Below are 19,587 nucleotides of genomic sequence, written 5' to 3'. Positions count from 1 at the left end.
TGACTGATTTGACATTTTAAAGCCCAAATTGACCGTCACTATGGTCAGTTACTCCCAACTACTGTGCCAAAAGAGATAATCAGGTGTGCTGCAGGAAATGATCCAATTTCACTGAAGTGGTCTGAAAACTATTTACTATAAACAAATGTATGACAGTGACCTTTAGTGAGGGACATAAGAGACTTTTCCATGGTTGCTACACAGTATAAACTTAATTTATTAAATATTTTTTATCGAAATTAGATATACTACAATAACAATTCTGCTTTTCTGTGAATGTTTTCTATATTTTTTATTTTTGGGGGACTAACCTGAGTGACCGATCGGTTTCCTTTAAAAATAAAAATAAAAATATCTGTGATCCAAAGTTATTTAAAAAAAAAAAAAAAAGTCAAAAATATGCCGTGCAAGGGTTCACACAGGGTTTACAGTAGTTTGCATACTGCTGGCTTAAATTCGGTGACTACAGCGCCACTTGAGCCAAGTTGGCGATATTACGCAACTGCGTCGGACTCAGGGCGGGCGGGGCTAGAGTGTGTGAGTGTGAGACCACGTTTTAAACCAAGTGGCCCCGAGGAAAAAAAAAAAAGAAAAAAAACGAACCCGTTTCTACTCTACTCTGCAACCGGATCGGAAAAATTTGGACTTATATCGTCTGTCGCAAGGGTGTGTGAGGGGAAAGAAAACTTTAACATAATCTGATGCTCTCGTTCAACTTGTACAAGGTAAGAGACGTGTTGCTTCACTACTACTACTACATGTGCACGCACACAATACAGAGCACTGTTTTATACTGCATGGAACTTCATGTACAGGTTTCGCAACAGATTCGCTGGTACATCATCATTGCAAATCACGTTTATTCAAGACCATCCTACGCAAAGATAAAGAACTGTTAAAGGACTTGCTGTCCCCGTCATCAACATTGCAACCCGCCAATGCAGCAGCCCCATTGCGGGCTGTTTTTTGTTTTTTTTTTGCACACATGATAATGTAGACCACAGAGGTACAATGTATTTGTTTAGCTTCGATTAAATACCGTACAGTACATGTGACTTCACGAAGTGCATTCAATGCTTTGAATACTGCACTAGATAGTTACTATTTAGTTACTTGAAATGGAATAAAGTAGTTTTTAAAATCTAGATATACAGTATCCGAATGGAAAAAAAAAATAATAACCAAAACTTTTTTTTCTTTCTTTCTTTTTTTTTTTTTTTTAAATAAAAGGATTTTTGTTGTTGTTGTTTTTTATTGGAGAGAGCCAATAAGGATTGGAGTAGCATAAGGGGCGACGTCAGCAATGCGATTGGATGCTGTGAAGGGAGGATTGGGGCCATACTTAAAAATGCAGGAAAAATAAGATAATTTAATGCAACATAAAATAATGTCATATTACAAGACTAAAGCATGGCTAAGTCTTATTTTTTCAAAGGGGGGAGTTACAGCTACTTGTCAAGGAATGTTGTGAGAAAATGCAAAACTAAACAAGGGCCATAATTTTAGGACAAAGTAACGTGAAAACGCAAAAAGTCATAAATCATAGCTTGTTAACTTCTAATCTTCAAACATCAACATTTTATTTAACATAACTTTATTCTATTATTTAAATTCTATGATTTCTATAAAGTCCAATATTTTGGAATTTGTTCTTTTAGTTGAATCCATTGAGAAGAAACCGTACTACAGAGGCCCCATCATGCAACATTTCGAGTTGTGAATGGTTGCAAAATACTGTATTCATGGTCACGGAAAACAAAACGTCACCCTCAGTGGCAGGCGTACTGATTGCTTTTCATTTTATTTACGGTCTAAAAAAGTTATTCATATAAATATTTACATCCTTCTACTAAGTAAGATTAGAGATACTGGAACACGCCCTTTGTGTTCTTCTCAGTCCTCACACTATGAATATTTTGATCGACCTACACTTGTTTTATTACCTGCCCATGACAGTGCTGGGATGCAACAGTACAGGTTTCAAATAGTATACATGAGCAGCACTGAGGGCGATGGGGAAGCATCTGGAGTGAAAGCAGCAAGTGGTTACAACAAGACTACACGGAGCAACAAATCAAAAGTTGTGTAAAATGTCACACGTGACAAAGAAGTACAAGTAGTACCGAGCACTGTAAATAATAAGTAATCTAGTTTACTGTAGATAAACACAAAATCCTTCCTGTAACTGCTTTCTGAATTACATCTCGATTGTGTCCACTTTTTGTTGTTGTTAGCAGCCGTGCCGACCGTATATCTAATTTATTTCCAGACCGTCTAACTTTAGCTGTCGTGAAAGTGGGTCAGCAGTGGTCTGACTGCCGGAATGGGAGGTATCCTGTATGTCCAGCTATGTATATCTTATGCAAGCTTGTGTGGCGGCTTTCCAGGTTCGCCGAGATCAGACTCGCTTGCCACTCCTGTGGGCTGCCATAGTGTTTATGAGGCCATATAATTCTACGAAAACTACGTTTTCAAAGCAAAGCATGGTTACAAATGAGAGTGGTTGCTGCTAGAGTAAACAGAATGAGATGTGTACATAAAAACAGTGAAGAGCTGCTTTTCCATTACACTCACAGAGAAATTGTGTACATATTGAGTCCTGTGGAAGATATCACTTAATAGTTTTCAAATTGTCATTTGAAAACTTAATTGAGTAAAAGAAAATCTGAAATACTTTCATTGTATTTTAAAATCCAATTTTAAAAATAAAACATGAATATATGCAGAAGGACGTTTTTACAATTCACAATTTGAACAAATTGTTCAGGAAATATACACAGTAAAGTCGCAGTTATTTCACGGCTTCGCACAAGAGCTCAATTCAGCAGGCGATGGCAAAAGCAGACACAACCACAACAATAGAAGAACGTGAGACGAGAATGGGGCGCAACACCCTTGCTCCAGTGAATCTGTTTTAAGCAGGTGATAAATGAGGCACAATGTATTCCCATTCCCATAATGTGCTCGATGGGAATATGAGGAATTTGACCTCCTTCCAGCTGGACGTCGAAACAAGGGCACAGCCGGCGCGGCACGTGTTGCCTCGTTGTTATTGACGTGCTCAGTGTACAAGGTTGGCCTATTCGTTCACAACTACACAATCACATTTGGGGATTGTTGACGTTGAATATATACGGATATAGTCATGTCATATTTCCATGTGGACAATCCTGAAGTGAACACTAAGTGAACCGGGACACAATTTAACATCATATGTGATGACGTGCTTTGGCTCGGAACAGATAAACACATTTCAACACTAGTGAACACGGTGTTACAAGTTCTTTCTGACCCACTGGAATACCTTCCACTCAACTCTTTGTTGTGTTCTATTTTTATTTTAGCTTCATCAAAATTACTGCCATCAATCCACATACACAGTGTCGAAATGAATCCACGTCTCTGTTGTCTTCTCAATGCTCCTTTTTGATTGGCTGTCAAAGAACACACCTTTGTTTTCCATCTGACACACCTCCACTGAAGGGCACTACTTCTACCTACACTCACCAACATTTTAAACTTACTTAACAGCAAATGACCTGGCAAGTTGTTACTATTTACCAGAGTGCTCATAGCTTGATTTCAGGAAATTGTTTGAATTTAGAACCGTCCGCCTCTGCATGATGACCGATGCTTCAGTGTGTATGCACGTCAATGCTGCTTGGAATAGCTCAGCCATGTGATTCCCGCCGCTCCTATTTTAGAATCCTTTAAGTCGCCGCACGCTCCTCTATGGAGCTCAAAGAATAGACAACAAACGTGCGATTTAATCCCGTTTCTCCGGAGGCATGCAGCGTTGCAGTGTATCCGCAGGAGAGGAGTAAAAAGTAAGTCATTGCCGCCGTTTGCATATCTTGTAGAGTTGCCGTGTTTCATCTAATTGACAGTCCTCTGAGGGTTATTATTTATGGGAAAAATACATTATATATTCATATTTAATGGCTATTCAATCTGGTTGTGTTATGACTGATGCTAAAGCTAAATGCTATCTAGGCTGACATTTCAACAGCTGTAAACAAGCAAAGCACTCACTCACCATTATTATCCAAACTTTTTTTGCACAGTCCCAGCAAGGAAGCTACCTTGCGTTGGGTCTGACTGGCAACTGCAGCATTAGGCTAGTAGGACTACATTTCCCATAATTCTTAGACAAGTAAGCAGGAAGGTTCCCCATACCCTGATTTAAGACGTCCTCATTTATGCTGCTTAATTCTACAAACAGTCTGCGTTTAACTTGGCACTCAGTTACCAAAACCTGGTCACTGAGGGAGTCATGCGGTTCATAAAGACAGCTTTGATTTACCGTTTCTGTGTGTGGTTCTGTAAGCACTCTACCAGTTGTACTATTTTTACACACTGCTTTTTAAAAATGAATTTTGTCAATGAATACCATCAACATCTTCCAAATGGGTCCCCTTGGTGACCCTCATTGAGCTTGACGAAACTGATCCAAGTCAGATGGGAGTTGCATCAGCTTGGCGATTCTTCTCAGCCAGGCACTGTCGGAAGCTCGGCACACTGTGAGCAAGTTAAGTCGCGAAGCGGTAGGCTATACGAGATGCCCTGACTAGCTTCAATTCCCAGTAACACTTGGGAACACTTCATAGCAACAATTCTGAGAAGCCGGAGTTTTAGACGGTGGTCTGCTCCTTGTATAATTTATCCCCTGGAACTTCCTGTGTCTCTGTGTAAAGAGGGGGGAGAAAATTGTAACCTTAAGTCACCCTAAAGGAAGTTTCCACGGGGTGTGACATGACTATCACTGTCCTTGTGACCTTTCGGAGTTTGGGTCACCATGTGAGTGAGTTATGGAAAGCGCTCCTTCATGGGACGTTCTGGATTCTTTCCCAATCACTCCAGAAGAACTGAAAGAGTGATTAAAGAATTTCCCAGCCCCACCACCCTACTTTCTGTTCCTCTAACTACTCCCTTTACATGAACTTAACACTAAGGAATGTAAAAGAAATGTTGAACTGCTTCGTATCATCCTGGGAGTAGTTTCCACAAACAGCTGTGGTACTGTAAATTGGGTTTGGTGCAAGACCAAGCGTGTACAGCTGAACACAATCTGTGTCAGTGGTTGACATCCAATTTGTTCAGATTAAAATAAACAAACTGAATCATAACTGATTAATCACATCCCTCTATCCATTTATTATACTGCTTATCCTGTTCAGGATCACAGTAACTTGGAACCTTATCCCATCTTATTTGGGATGAAAGGCGGACACACCCTGGACTGGACGCCAGTCAGTCCCTGAGCACGCATAGAAACGGATAAAAACAGTGTAACATTAATCCGTTTTGAAAACCCAATGAGGAGGTCGTTAAATACCCACTTGGCAGCTTGCAGGCTAACAACTAGCATTAACAGCTAACGTTAGCCATCAATTATACTGCTTGGCTTTGTCCTACATCTTCAGTTTCACTCAACGACTATCAACTAAGTGTTACATCATTTCATCTAACATAGGACAGAAATACTCCGGAATTTTGAACAGGTCGCTGTGACATGCAAAACTCTTTGAACTCGAGTGTGCTCACTTGCTTGTTGTTTTTGGTAACTGTTGCGGCATATCTTCCTGAAAAAAATTCTGGATATTGCTAAAGTGGGAGTTCCAATTTTGAGGTTCCACTCTATGGACAATGATTGTCGTCGTTCATAATTAGTAACTTCTGTTTTGCTTTTGTATGAGACTCTAAACCAATTGCAGTACTTGCATCACGAGTTATGAATGTTTATGCCAACTAGTCTGTTCAGGGGGATTTGGTTCCACGTCTGCGAATTCTGTTATGTAACACATGTCAACAAAACATCCAGCAATAAGATGGATTATCCATAGACTTTTTACGTTTTTGGACACTTATCAGAAATTGTGGATTTGGGATGTGTTATGCAACACAGGAAACTGTTCTACTTAAGTTTGTCCACTATGTCCATAGTGTAGATCTGATTGCAAGTGTGACCGCTAAAAGCGTTGCCACAGCTATGTGCCTCTCTGCCAGTGGATCAAGCTTCTTCTGTTAACCGCTGTATATAACTGCACGCTTCAAACCTGTGCTCATTTCTACCAGCGACAGAGACCATTGCATTGTCTTTTATCGCTAAACTTCTCCTTCCTCCAAAGGGTGTACGCTGCTTCTCACCTGTGACCCCTGAAATCGCAGACAACCGTCTACATCTTCTCTTCATTTGGACCAATGGGGCTGAATAAACTTGTCAGATTTGGGAAGCAGTTGCTGAGGGTCAAGGTGGTGGATTGTAACACGGAGGATTCCCGCCTGTCGCGATGTCTCAACACTTTAGACCTGGTGGCGCTGGGAGTGGGCAGTACGCTGGGGGCCGGTGTCTACGTGCTAGCGGGTGCTGTTGCGCGGGAGAATTCAGGTAATCGCCGTCCGTGATTTAAAGCACCTGTCGTATGCTGTTTAAGTCTTTAATTCCAAGCCGTGCGCTGCCCTCCTAGGTCCCGCCATAGTGCTATCTTTTCTGATAGCAGCTTTAGCATCAGTCCTAGCCGGCTTATGCTATGCTGAATTTGGAGCTCGTGTTCCCAAGACGGGCTCGGCTTATCTGTACTCTTATGTGACTGTTGGTGAACTCTGGGCCTTTATAACTGGATGGAACCTCATACTCTCCTATATCATCGGTAAGCCTGCATTTCCTACCCTAATAAATACCAACAAGAGCATTCACGGAGTGGTAACTTCCAGCTGAAATGTTATCCCCATTCGGCCAATTAAACGTGACATATGAAATGACCTGATCTGACAAAAATGTGTCTGAAAATGTTCAGTGTAATTTTCTATGTTAAATGTCAGCCAAGTGAGTAGTCTAATTAAGACAGATTTAATTATAACCAGAGGTGGGCGCTTCAATGAATTTTGAGCGTCCATCAATCCTCATCAATTGGGACACGCTTCAGTCATCGCCAATCCGTCAAAATTTCAAGACGGACCTGGACCGCATTGTGATCCGTCATTCGGCATTTCACAGTGAAATGAGCGTCCGTCAATCTTACCATCATTCGTCAGCAAAATAGGCATTCCGTCATTGACGCATTGATGATTACGTTGACGGACGAAAACCCACTTACGGTATATGCGTAGCCTTTCAGTTTTTCCAAGCTTCCCGTCATTCGTCAATCATCAACAAAACGTTTGACAGAATGTCCATCTCCGATGATAAACCACCACATCAAATCTCATTTCCATGAGAATTCTTACAGCTCTGACAAAAACAATAAGTCTCAATAATTCATCCATGTCATTCAGGTACTGCTAGTGTGGCTAGAGCATGGAGTGCAACCTTTGATGAGTTGATAGGGAAGCGGATAGAAGAGTTCTGCAGAGGCTACATGAAAATGAACGCACCAGGAGTGCTGTCAGAATACCCGGACTTATTTGCAGTTGTCATTATAATCACCCTCACAGGTAAAATATGAATATTCATATTAGCTGTTTAAAATGTTTTTCCCTTTCTGGCCATGCGGTTGATCTTATTTTTTTCTCCCGTTTCTTGTTCACATCTAAGGACTGCTGGCATTTGGAGTAAAAGAGTCTGCAATGGTCAACAAGGTTTTTACTTGTATCAACATGCTAGTCCTGTGTTTCATGGTGATCTCCGGCCTGGTCAAAGGTTCTTTGAAGAACTGGTACCTGGACCCTGATGAAATCCTGCATGCCAGTAATAGCAGTAACTCCAGCCTCAAGTAAGGACATGCTCACATACAGCCACACTCACCATTAGGTTCATAAAGAATGCGACAGACCTTCAGTTTCCATATTGATTCAAGCGTTGAGAAAAATTAAATTCATGAGCACTTTAAGGCCCACTACAACCTCGAAACCAGCTGAGTTGATGTGCAGTATGCGGGTTTTGGCCACTACCTTTCATGAGTAACTAACTACTAGCCACTGTCACCAATTTTAGTCGCCAACCATTGATCGAGATACAATATAAGAGAAAATTTCTTTTCTCCTTCACTACAACTGTATGTCATACACAGTGGAATTTTCGCCATAGATGCAGAAAATAACGTGAAAACGCTGCCAGAAAATCAATGTACTCAAGTTAGCAGGCTTAGTAGTGAGCAACAACGTAAGATGGCTGCCGGTGCCTTCGCTTCTCCCAACGCCGAGTAAGCGGCATTGTTAGTCCATTCATATAAAAGTCCATGGTTGCACCAATAGATGTGCGGCACTTCTATTCCTGCAGATGTCACTTTGCTAGTTACCGCCACCTACAGGATTGGAGTGGAACGTTTTGCAACTGCTAATCATTTATAGTGTTTATTTATTAACTTGTATTAATCTCAGAGTTCATTTATATATCTCAGCTGTCTTGCTCATGATCCAAGTTCCTTTTTTTCACCCTCTGCGTTTAGTTTTACAGATGTATTACCAACGAGAGAGGAACTAGGAGTTGGTGGCTTCATGCCATTTGGTTTCACAGGCGTCCTGTCTGGAGCTGCTACCTGTTTCTATGCATTTGTTGGATTCGACTGCATAGCAACCACAGGTCAGTGTTGATTCGGTTGGCCCTCCAGTCTTCCTCTAATTTCCCCATGCCTAATATCACCCAGTGGACATACTTTTGGGGGAGTGTAACTAGATCTGGAGCAGAGATCATGTCCCAAAAGCTTGTCCAAACATTTGGCGCTCTTACATAAGTGGGGCATAGACAGACGTTAAAGTTTTAGAGTGCTTGGCGCAATACGAACTGCGACGCCGGTAACGAGAACCACTCGGACAACCTTCCTTTTAAGTACTGTAGCTTCTAATCTGTTCACTCTGTAAAAGGACTTTTAAAGCTTGCTCTCACCTCCTCTTATCCCACCCATCTATGTTCTGAATTCTAATTGGCTCCTGCGCCGTTAACCCTGAGCAATTATTTGAGCTTTATTTATGAGGGCGCAGAAAGACTTTAGTGTGTGTAATCTGGGTCATACCGGTGGCTTTGACCTGTCAAAAACAGCAAAAGGACACAGACGGTGTTGTACACACTCCCATCATTGCAATGTGATTTTTTTTTAAGTGCACAAGTCCTGAGTCTTCGTCTCAGGAACGCCGTTGCGTAATGGCCTGCAGTTGAATAGTCGGGTGTTTCAGTTCTAACGGTGCAAAAGAAGCTCCTTGTTCAATTCTGTTGCAAAATGCAGCGGAAACTATTATTAAATTAACTCATTCACTCCCAGCCATTTTCACAGAAGCAATCCCGTTCGCTGAATTTTACTGGATTTTGACTTATTTTGCAAGGCCCACAGAATATTGTGTTTGATTGCTATAAAGGCATGGAACCTATCAAAAGAAAGATTAAAGTCTCTTCTTTCATCAGGAAAAAAAAAGTATGTTTCTATCTGTTTCCGTTCTGCAGCAATTAGCATTAGAAGAGAGCTAAGTTTCATCAGTTTTCACAAATCTATTTAAAATTGTAAGTAATTTAGATTTTTTTCTAGATGGCCCTGGTTGATCTCCTTTGTTCTGCTGCCACCTGCTGGCCGTTTGTGTAATAACTACCATTTCTGCAACCGTTCTTTGCATTGAGAGGCTGCATCAAAGCCTTCTGTATGCTTTAGCATTAAAAAAAAAAAAAAAAAAAAAAAAAAAAAACGTATAAATACGTCTTTGGGACACTTACATTAAAAAAAAACATATTTATACGTTCTTGGGAGCACATGAGTTAATCCGTTTGCACCGTCTTTCCACTATGTTTACTGGGATTCTGCACACATCCAGAGAGGCCTGAAACTTAAATTAGGGTAAAGTTTAAACAAAACATCCATTTGTTATGACCAAACAGTGACATATGAGCTAATAAAAAATTGAGATAAAAAAAGATGTGATTAACCTGTGAATCCAGCCGTTGCTATATAAATAACAGAATGATCTTTGTGTTCAACTAAACAGGGCCAGGTTTTCGTAATTAAGTGTATTATGATTTTATTTTAGGCGAAGAAGCGAAGAACCCCCAGCGAGCCATCCCGATCGGCATTGTGTCGTCGCTGCTCATCTGCTTTGTGGCCTACTTCTGCGTTTCTGGCGCCCTAACGCTCATGATGCCGTACTACCTGCTCGACAGTAACAGCCCCCTGCCCGTCGCCTTTAAGTACGTGGGCTGGGACGGCGCCAAATACGCCGTGGCTGTCGGCTCCCTTTGTGCGCTGTCTACAAGGTAGGCCCAGTATTGATGTGCTTTCAGTCTGTGGGTCTATTTGTGTAAGCGTATTTTTAAAGTCTTGGCTTGCGAGGGATTTGGTGTCATCAGACTGCATGGGTGGTTATAAGATCACTAAAGGTCACTGCAAGAAGCGTCTTTTCTAAAAATCCGCCTTGAGTAGTTCATGAACTTTTGAATATGTATGCATGACTGGTACCAAATTTGCAACCATGTTGTTATGCTAGCATGGACTCTCAGAAGAGGAACATTTCAGCAGTTGAACTAAATTTAACCTAAAGTTTGTTGGAAAGTATTTTTAGTGATTTTTTTTCCCCTTTGGCGATTCCTCTGTGTGTATGTGTGCATCAGAGTTATAATAATTGTGGATTTGTCACTGTAGTTAGTTTTGACTTTGTTTTATGTTTGGTTATTTTTAATTTGTTTTAAGAGTGAATTTGTTTCTTTTTATTCTTATTTTTTGATAATGCTTTTTTTTAGTGATTTTTTTTAGTTTTAGTATTAGTTTTCATGTATATGGAATATTTGTTGAGTGCAAGATTTAATTAAAAAAAAAAGATTTAAAAAAAAATAATAAAAAAAAATAAAGGTCACTATAGGGATAAAGTGAAGTAAACCTTCCTGCTTTTGTCCGGTCGCACTGTAATACCGGAATATATACGTATATACGTTTTTAATAGATTAAATTAATTGACAAAGACAGTAAGCTAACAAAGGACATTTTTTGCTATATTTATAGTTTGTTTTAGAAACGCCAAATCTTGTTTGTTAGTGTTCTCATTTTTATTTAAATTTATTGTAATATTTTATTTATTTAGGTTTTTTTTTTTGTTTTGTTTTTTGCAATTTTAGTTCTACAAGATACAAGTTTTTTTTTTTGTTCTAGTTCAGGGATGGGCAATCTTGGTCCCCGAGGGCCGCAGCCCTGCAGGTTTTGCAGGTTTCCCTGTCAATGGGATCGTTATCAGTCTAATGCATGCAGAGCTTGCTGATGAACGGATCATATATCAGCTGCGTTGGAGAAAGGCAACATCCAAAAACCTGCAGGGCTGCAGCCCTCGAGGACCGAGAGTGCCCATCCCTGTTCTAGTTATTTCTGAGTGTGTATGTATAAATGACTGAGTTTGCGACATATACACGTCTTTGAAAATGTTCAGCACAATCTGTAAAATAAAATAAAATAAAAAAATGTAAAAAGTGAAACAATTTGATTAAAACCAACTGGTAACCGCCTAGTCCTAGATACGACATTTATATAAATTCTTATGGGGGAAATGTTCTTTGACAGATGGAAAAATGTCTTTGAATTTCATTTGACTTCTGAGGGTCCATTGTAAATTAGTATAACTTATAGCAAATAGGTTATTCCAAGCGATATACTGCAAAGAGATGGATAGATACAACCAGTAATTTTAGTTGCATGCCACTCTCTCACTGCATGCACAGTACCATACCACTGTTATGTATGTGACTTATGATGAATGCTTTGTCATATTTGTTGACTATTTGAGATAATGCCTGATGTGTGTGTACTGCCTTTACGGTTTCTATATTCCCTGGCCCCCCTCCCCCACCTCTGGTAGCCTGCTGGGCTCTATGTTTCCAATGCCGCGTGTCATCTGGGCAATGGCTGACGACGGGCTGCTTTTCCACTTCCTGGCCAAGATCAGCCCGCGCAGCAAAACCCCGCTAACCGCAACCCTCACCTCTGGCATAGTGGCAGGTGAGACACTAACACGCATGTTTTCAAACGGGCATTTGCGGTTTCCTTTTTCATGCTGCAGGTCTGAGGAGGCCAGATTGTCGATTCTGTTTTTGTTGTTTCGAGAGCCCCTGGCAGGAACCAGTACCGACGCACGCAAAAGGAACTCACTAATCCTCTCTAACGTCATGCAATTTCTATTCCGAGGATAAATGCATGATGTTGATATGACAGATTACTTTTGTTGGAATGCAGATTGAAAAACAAGTTCTTATTCAAACTTTCTGCATGCAAGCATGAAAATATATCAAGTCCACCGTCGTGGCCTGCTGCTCATGTGCAGCCGCTTTCACACCCCGCTGCTTTTTTCCGTCCGTGGCACGACTGCAACTTTCCAACTGCATTCGTTTCCTATTGACTAATCATTTCCCTTCTCCCACTACTGACCTTTCTCAATTCCACCCCCACCGTGTCCTGTTCTCATGCCTGTCACCCCAATCTGTTGTTTACCTGCCCACGCCACCCCAGTCTGTTGGGTTCCATGTTCCCCCTGCCTCGTATCATCTTTGCCATGGCTCGGGATGGCCTGCTCTTCTCCTTCCTGGCCCGCATCAGCGAGAGGAAATCCCCCATAACGGCCACTATGACTGCCGGGGTTCTGTCTGGTAAGATGAATAGGGCACGCAACGATATCTGCATGGGTTGTTTTGAAGTTCGTGGAATGATGACGTGCGTTTAAAAATATGTGTGTATGCTAGCAGAAGTAGCTACACGCTCATAGAGTAGCCTTCTGTTATCTGCAATTAAACTATTTGCATGGGATAGGGACCAAGCCATGCCATAAATGTTGAAAAAATGTGAGAAATTGATAACCAAATTGTCTAAATTAACTCATTCAAACCCAGAAACGTATACATGCGTTTTTCAAAACTTTTTCCTTCACTCCCAAAAACGTATTTATACTTTTTTTTTCTTTTTTTTTTTTTTTAATGCATAGCGAAGGCTTTGATGCAGCTTCTGACCTGAAGAGGTCGCTTACAGCAATGGTTGTTTTTACAAAAAAACAGCCAGCAGGTAGCAGCAGAGTATAAGAGATCAGCCAGGGCCATGTTGCAACAAGCTTTTTCCCAGTGTTTTAAATAGTTTTGTGAATAATGCTGAAACTTAGCTATATTCTCATGCTAATTGCTATAAAATGGGAATAGATACAAATGTACTTTTTTTTCCCCTGATGAAAAACAAGAGAGAATCTAATGTTTATTTTGGAAGGTTCCATGTTTTTATAGCAATAAAACACAATTTTCTGTTGGCCTTGCAAAATCAGTCAGAATCCAGTAAAACAACAGGGGGGTTGCTTCAATCAAAATGGCTGGGAGGGAATGAGTTAATAGTTTTAAGTATTGAAACTTTAACACAAAATATGATCTCAAAAACTGCAAAGCTCCTTTTTTTTGTGGAGGGAGTGGGGGTCAAATAAAATTATTTGCATTAGTTTTGTGTTAATTTGCAATACTAAAAAGTACTGATTTAGTTATTTAATTAATTGCACAATAATAACCAACAATAATAACAATATTATTTACTCATCTTTGAAATCTATAATACCCCTGGATGTGGGAAAGGAGAGCCACAGTAGCAATTTGTAATGGGCTGACGGGTTACTGTGGTTTTAAAAAGTCAAGGTTTCAATAACCGGGTGGCATCGCTAATGAGGTATTCTTTTTTGAGTGGACGAGCCTCCTCTTTTAAGTTAATTTATTCCAATCAACATTTTTTTTCTCCACCTATGTGGTCACAGAGGGGATGAGGAGGAAAGGGAACCGAGGAGGCGTTGGATGAAAGAGACATGTTGCAGTTACACAAATGTCTTCTGATTGATGTGAATTGTCCTCATTAAAAATAAATAAATAGATTGCACCGGTGTGTACTAATTACCCCCAAGGACAACATGAGTACCCCACAAATATATGGTAACTTAACAGTGATAGGACACAATAATTTATTGTGATAAGTTGTAATATTACCAATAACTACCTCGTGAATAGGCTTCACTGTATGACTTTCTTCTCTATTCGTATTTAATACTTTATGAAAGACCACACTACAACCAAATTTCTAATTTTCTCTATTTCCATTGTTCTCCCTTTCAAGCAATCATGGCATTTCTGTTTGACCTGAAGGATCTGGTGGATCTGATGTCTATTGGAACCCTGCTGGCCTATACGTTAGTGGCTGCCTGTGTCTTGGTACTAAGGTGAGTGGAGCACTGTCAGAATCACCAACAGGTTCTCGTGTCCGGCCATTACGAGCAGGACATAGTTGACTGTCAAAGCCAATCTGGCGTATTTTGCTCTGGGTGATGAGTGGAAATAATAAGTAATACCGCCAAACAGGCGCTTCATCAGCACGGTCGCCACCCCCGCACTGCAACGTCTGCTCTCAAGCAACCGTTCAAATTGAGCCCTGCATCCATAACCGAATGTCATTTCACACCTCATCATCTTTTATACCGCTGCACAGATTACAACCGACATTATGATTGACAGAACGCAGAAGCCGGATTATTGCCTGCTAACGTTACAGTATGGCGGCGTTATTACTGCGAGGACACAGGTTGTTGCGGCTAGTTTCAAGTTGATGCGCCCGTTTGATTGCCAGGTACCAGCCCGAGCAGGCCGGCGCGATGTATCAGATGGCCAATATGCAGGAGGAGATGGAGCCGAGCGATGGCAGTATGGGAATCCTACCCGGGGTGGAGGAGCGGTTCCGCTTCAAGTCCTTGTTCTTCCCGGACAACCTTGATCCGTCCTCCCTTTCGGGCTTCACCGTCAACATCTGTGCTTCTGTTATGGGTAGGCGAGAATGCAAGTGGGCTCCTTGCATGCATGCGAAACGCGTAAATATTTAAAAATATTGAATGAGTGACTATAATTTCGGAACAGGCTTCAAAAAACAGGGACTCCCTACAGCACTGGTGTCCAAACTACGGATTGAGGGCCATTTGCAGCCCAACGTTTGTTTTGAGCGGCCCTCAGCTTTTAAAAAAAAAAATAAAATAAACTTTTGTCCTGAATTTGATTTCTAGAGCATTTTTACTTATGCGGTGAAACAATTTACAACTAAAATAGTATCAACATTTCTCTTTGTAACTGAATAGATATATTCTATTTTCCTCCACTTTATGATTTGTGTTAATTTGTGAACCTAAATGCTTTATAACTAAGATCCTCAACTAAACACTGCTTTAAAAATTTTTACCATTATGATTAGTCTTGCTTTGATTCTGAATGTTGGCATTTGCTCAGGGCAGGGGCGGCTCGATTGTAGTGGGATGCAGGGGTTTGCACCACCCTAAAATCATTAAAGAAATAATAAATACATTAAAAAAATAAAAATAAAAAAAATCACAAAATGTTTGCTTTATTGCCTTTAAGTACATTTTTTTAACCCTCTCATTAATTTTAAATGCCAAGGGAATTATTATTATTATTATTATTAGATATTTAGCCATTGTTGCTAGTTGACATCCACTGCTTTCACTCACATGGCAACGAACAGAGAGGAGATGCTTTACAGTTGATGCCAACTACATTTAGCGACGTTTCCAACCGACCCCAGTTTGAGAACACATTTTCCTCCAGACAATTGAGAACAAAATCCACAAAAATCCATGCTAAGTTTAATTTAAACTGTAGCCAAATGTGCTATCAAAATCACAACATACACGTCTAATTATTTAAATTAGATTCGATTTGACAGATATTCCGATTTTGACTCCACTATTTCGTTGCTACTCAGGACTGCTGATCCTGGTTTTCAGTGCGCTGGCAGTCCAGGGAGGCTCAGCTACGTGGAACATCATATTCCTCATTATCATCTTCATCGTGTGCCTCCTCCTCACTTGTATTGTCTGGAGACAGCCGCAGAGCAAAACAAAGCTCTCTTTCAAGGTGGGTGTCTTTGCGCAGCCACAAATTAGCACCGAGTGAAATGAAACAGACTTCCTATACAGCTGTTACTTTTCTGTCATATTTTTGCTTTTTAGGTTCCGTTGCTGCCGATTCTTCCGGTCGTCAGCATGTTTGTTAACGTCTACCTGATGATGCAGCTGGATAGAGGCACCTGGATACGCTTTTCGATCTGGATGGCGTTAGGTAAACAGGAGTCAGTGTTATTGTTGGCGAGTAAGGCATGGGCATAAGCTGTGGCGGTTTCTGGCATGCGCATCATGTGCGGCCCCCATTGTAGCCCGTAAAAATTCTGTCATGTTGTCAAGCAGTAAAGAGCTCTGTCGTTTGTTTGCCTGAGCTTTTTAACTCATTCAGTGCCATTGACGACTATCGACGTCAAAAGTCCATTTTAACTAGGCTGGCAGTGAATGAGTTAACAGCCACTCCACTTTCAACTTTAAACATTGGTTGACATTTAAAAAGGGATTTACGGTATTCATTTTCCTCGTTCCTCGTTTCCTCCTCCTTCAAAGTCGAATGAGAAACCGTCACAAAGACTCATTGAATTGTCATCTAGTTAACATATGTCTGGCTTAGGTGTAATATTAATATTTTGAAATATTATTTTTTATTTTTTGGATAAAATATTCTTCAAATAAAGTACCGGTCGTAATTCAGATTTTTTTTTTTTTTTTTTTTTTTTTAAACGATTAATTGAATATGCAAAAAAATGCCACACAGTCCAAATGTTTAAATTGTCAGTAAAAGAGAATTTAAAATGACCTAAAAATGTCCAAAAAGTGACCTAAAAGGGCAGAAAAAATATCCAAAATAAAATAAAATATCCAAAAACAAAAATAAATTCCGAAAATTCCCATAAAATTTACACAAAAGTGCAAAAAAAAAGGCAGAAAATTTATTTTAAAAAAGCAGAAAAGAAAATGTTTAAAAAGTACGGCTGTAATTATAAAATGTAAAAAAAATTTAAAAAAAAATAAAAATTCTGAAAATTACCATAAAATGTCCACAAAATTGTTAAAAACGTCAGACCATACAATTGCCAAAAATTTCATATTTGACAAAGGCTGAAAAGTCTAAATATGTATGAAAAATGAGTATGAAGAATTACAAAAATGTATAATATATATAATAAATAAAAACTAAAACGGAAGGTGAAAGGACAAAGTATTGGATGCTGCATATTTTTGTGCTATAGTGCAGCTCGAATTAACTCATGCACCCTCAATATTACACTAACACACTGTTTCCTTCATGTTCAAAGGTTTTGCGGCACCAGACAGATTATTTATTTTTTGGCCTAAAAAAGCTCTTGACAGGAAAGGTCGCTGACCCCTGGTCTGCCTTGAGTCACATTTCCAACACTGCGAACAACAACTCTATTTGTTTCCCTGCAGGATTGACGATCTACTTCTGCTACGGCATCCACCACAGCGCCGAGGCGGCGGGCGCCCGTGCGTCTCCCGACACGGAGATGAACGGCTTCAAGCGCGATTCTGTATCCACGACGCCCGAAAAGGAGGCCTTCCTTTACAACCGCATCGAGGTCAGGGAGGACGACGACGGAGACTTGTAGGGAGCTTTTGTTTCGCATACACGACGAGCTGCCCTAGCAACGGCGTCATTTGGACAGCATATCTTATTGTAAAAAAAAAACAGGCAAGAAACATCTTGTGACCCAAGTGCAGTGGAACATGCCTTACTGTGATGGTAACAGGTATAATAAGATCGCTTTCTATTTGTAATGCTTACTGCATTGCAGCATAAAGTGATACTTATGCATGGGAGCGTCTTTCTTGACATGCACCAGTACATTCTATAATTGCCAACACTTATGTAAGTGATGTTGAAATGTTCCCCCCCTCTTCTGGCAGGACACACCAACACAAATAGCTCATCTCTCATGTTATCGCTATCTGTCAGTGGCAGAAAAAAAATGACTGCACCTGTTGGGGCAGAAGCGGAGGATGCAGGTCATGTGTCCAGAATAAGGTGGCAAGTAGTCGTTGTCGTTTGGATCTAAAAGATTAATCTGACGAGTGTTGAGCATTGCGTGAACATTTTCACAGTGCTGGTTGCTGTGCCCTTTAGCACCCCTTAGCTAATTACATTGTTGATTTTCTAAACCTAATGTGAACCGATGCATTGCGTGGATTGTTTTTATATAAAATATCTTTTACTTTATTATAGACTTTTCCCACTTTTGTATTATTCTATGTATTTCCCCATTATTAAGGCCTTTCAAGACATATTTTTTTTTGTATTTTAGTTACAGAAGAATTGGATCCAAATAAACAAACACCTGCATTTTGTTTTAAAGTTTGTACAAATTAAATATAGTAACAGGTGGCTTCTATTTACATCAGCCACAATTATTCCTCAGTTGCGGTTAAGGTCTTATTTTGAAGGCCAGGTATTTGCCGTGCAGGTTGGGAAAATAGAATATAGGAAACTAGAATATAATAAAAGAATATGTAAATATGTTTTTGTTTATATTCAAGTAAATTATTTGTAAATGTTGAAGGGGTTTGTTTCTATTTTGTATGTCTGGTGTACAAATTGTCTACAGATTGATTACAGTGGTGTTGTACAGTTACTCGTGTTCTCGGGATTATTCCAAATCTCTGACTTCACTTGTCACCGGAATTGGTATTAGCACAAGATAAGACTGTAGTTGTGAGTTGAACGGGTGTGTGAGTGTGTAGATAGGACTTTAGGTTCTGTTTGTATCTAAGCTTTTCAGGAAACAAAACAAAAAAAGAAAGAAAATGAAACATTGTGCTGTACAGTAATAATAAACTCCATGAATTGTGCACGTGTCGGTAATTTGAACTTGCTCAAACTTTTGTTCATGCAGAGAGAAATATGCTGGTTCTCTGTCTGAAAGTATAAAAAACAATATTCTTGTTTTTTCCATTCTTTGAATTACACTGAATTAATTTTGTCATAAACGGTGGATCCCCCTCCCCGATCATCGCAAAACTGGAGGATGCTCAGCTGGAGTCCATTCTGATCATTTATAAAAATGAATTTCTCATTTGTCACTGAATAAACACCATCCCATCCACATAAAATATATATATATATTTTTTTAAATCACACCATTTGGTAACTATATACTCACCATTCCCAAATGTTATTTTAAGTTTTTTTGAGATTGCATCACCATTTTCTGATAGATTCCGGCCTAATGATGTCATGAGATTTTAAAATAAGAATATTATTATTGGGGCCACACTAAAGATAGAAAACAGTAATAATACTTTGAGAACTTTGAAACTTACAAGTTTATGTATGAGAATAAAAGATAAAATATTCCAAATATGAGATTAACTTTATCGTATCTGTCATAAATATGCGGCTTGACTTCAAGCTAAAATAAATACAACAACAAATGCAAAGTGAACGTGCATGTGTGCCTTTGACAGAAAATTTTGTGGATGGAAAATCAATGACGATTTTGTGTAATAATGTCATAATTTATGATGGCCAAACCACTTAAGTGCTCTTGTGCTTCCGTTTAAAAAAACAAAACAAAAAAAAAACAGACAGCATTACTGCGATGCAGAGAACAGTAAATAAATAATATGTAGGATAGCATGATAAATAATATAAAAACTACGACTGTTACTATTCCACCATTATTTATTATTATTATTATAAAGACGTGTTTTCAAAGGTGCTATACAAATAAAAAGTTTATTGTTATTTGAAAATGTGAACGTTGGTCGGGATTTATT

The 19,587-nt window shown here is 39.6% G+C and overlaps 1 protein-coding gene across 3 annotated transcripts; it reads left to right on the top strand.

Annotated features, from left to right (window-relative positions):
• The first annotated feature begins 568 nt into the window (after window positions 1-568).
• On the top strand, window positions 569-18,660 carry slc7a1a (solute carrier family 7 member 1a). 3 transcript variants are annotated; one of them, XM_077505017.1, is made up of 13 exons: window positions 569-725; window positions 6,129-6,388; window positions 6,468-6,650; window positions 7,276-7,434; window positions 7,535-7,712; window positions 8,388-8,521; window positions 9,952-10,174; window positions 11,761-11,900; window positions 14,031-14,133; window positions 14,538-14,731; window positions 15,678-15,829; window positions 15,925-16,033; window positions 17,245-18,660. In XM_077505017.1, exons 2-13 carry the CDS (start codon window positions 6,202-6,204, stop codon window positions 17,421-17,423), a joined length of 1,941 nt encoding a protein of 646 aa, XP_077361143.1. In that variant the 5' UTR covers window positions 569-725; window positions 6,129-6,201; the 3' UTR covers window positions 17,424-18,660. The 3 variants fall into 3 exon arrangements, with proteins under 3 accessions (XP_077361143.1, XP_077361144.1, XP_077361142.1); XM_077505018.1 differs by lacking the exons at window positions 569-725; window positions 11,761-11,900 and adding exons at window positions 3,505-3,827; window positions 12,408-12,544; XM_077505016.1 differs by lacking the exon at window positions 569-725 and adding an exon at window positions 3,506-3,827.
• The last annotated feature ends 927 nt before the right edge of the window (window positions 18,661-19,587 follow it).

Source organism: Festucalex cinctus, chromosome 18, assembly GCF_051991245.1.
Source record: "Festucalex cinctus isolate MCC-2025b chromosome 18, RoL_Fcin_1.0, whole genome shotgun sequence".
NCBI classification, from domain to species: domain Eukaryota; kingdom Metazoa; phylum Chordata; class Actinopteri; order Syngnathiformes; family Syngnathidae; genus Festucalex; species Festucalex cinctus.
The sequence above is the reverse complement of the archived record's forward strand: the minus strand, read 5'-3'. Positions and strand labels throughout refer to the sequence as shown.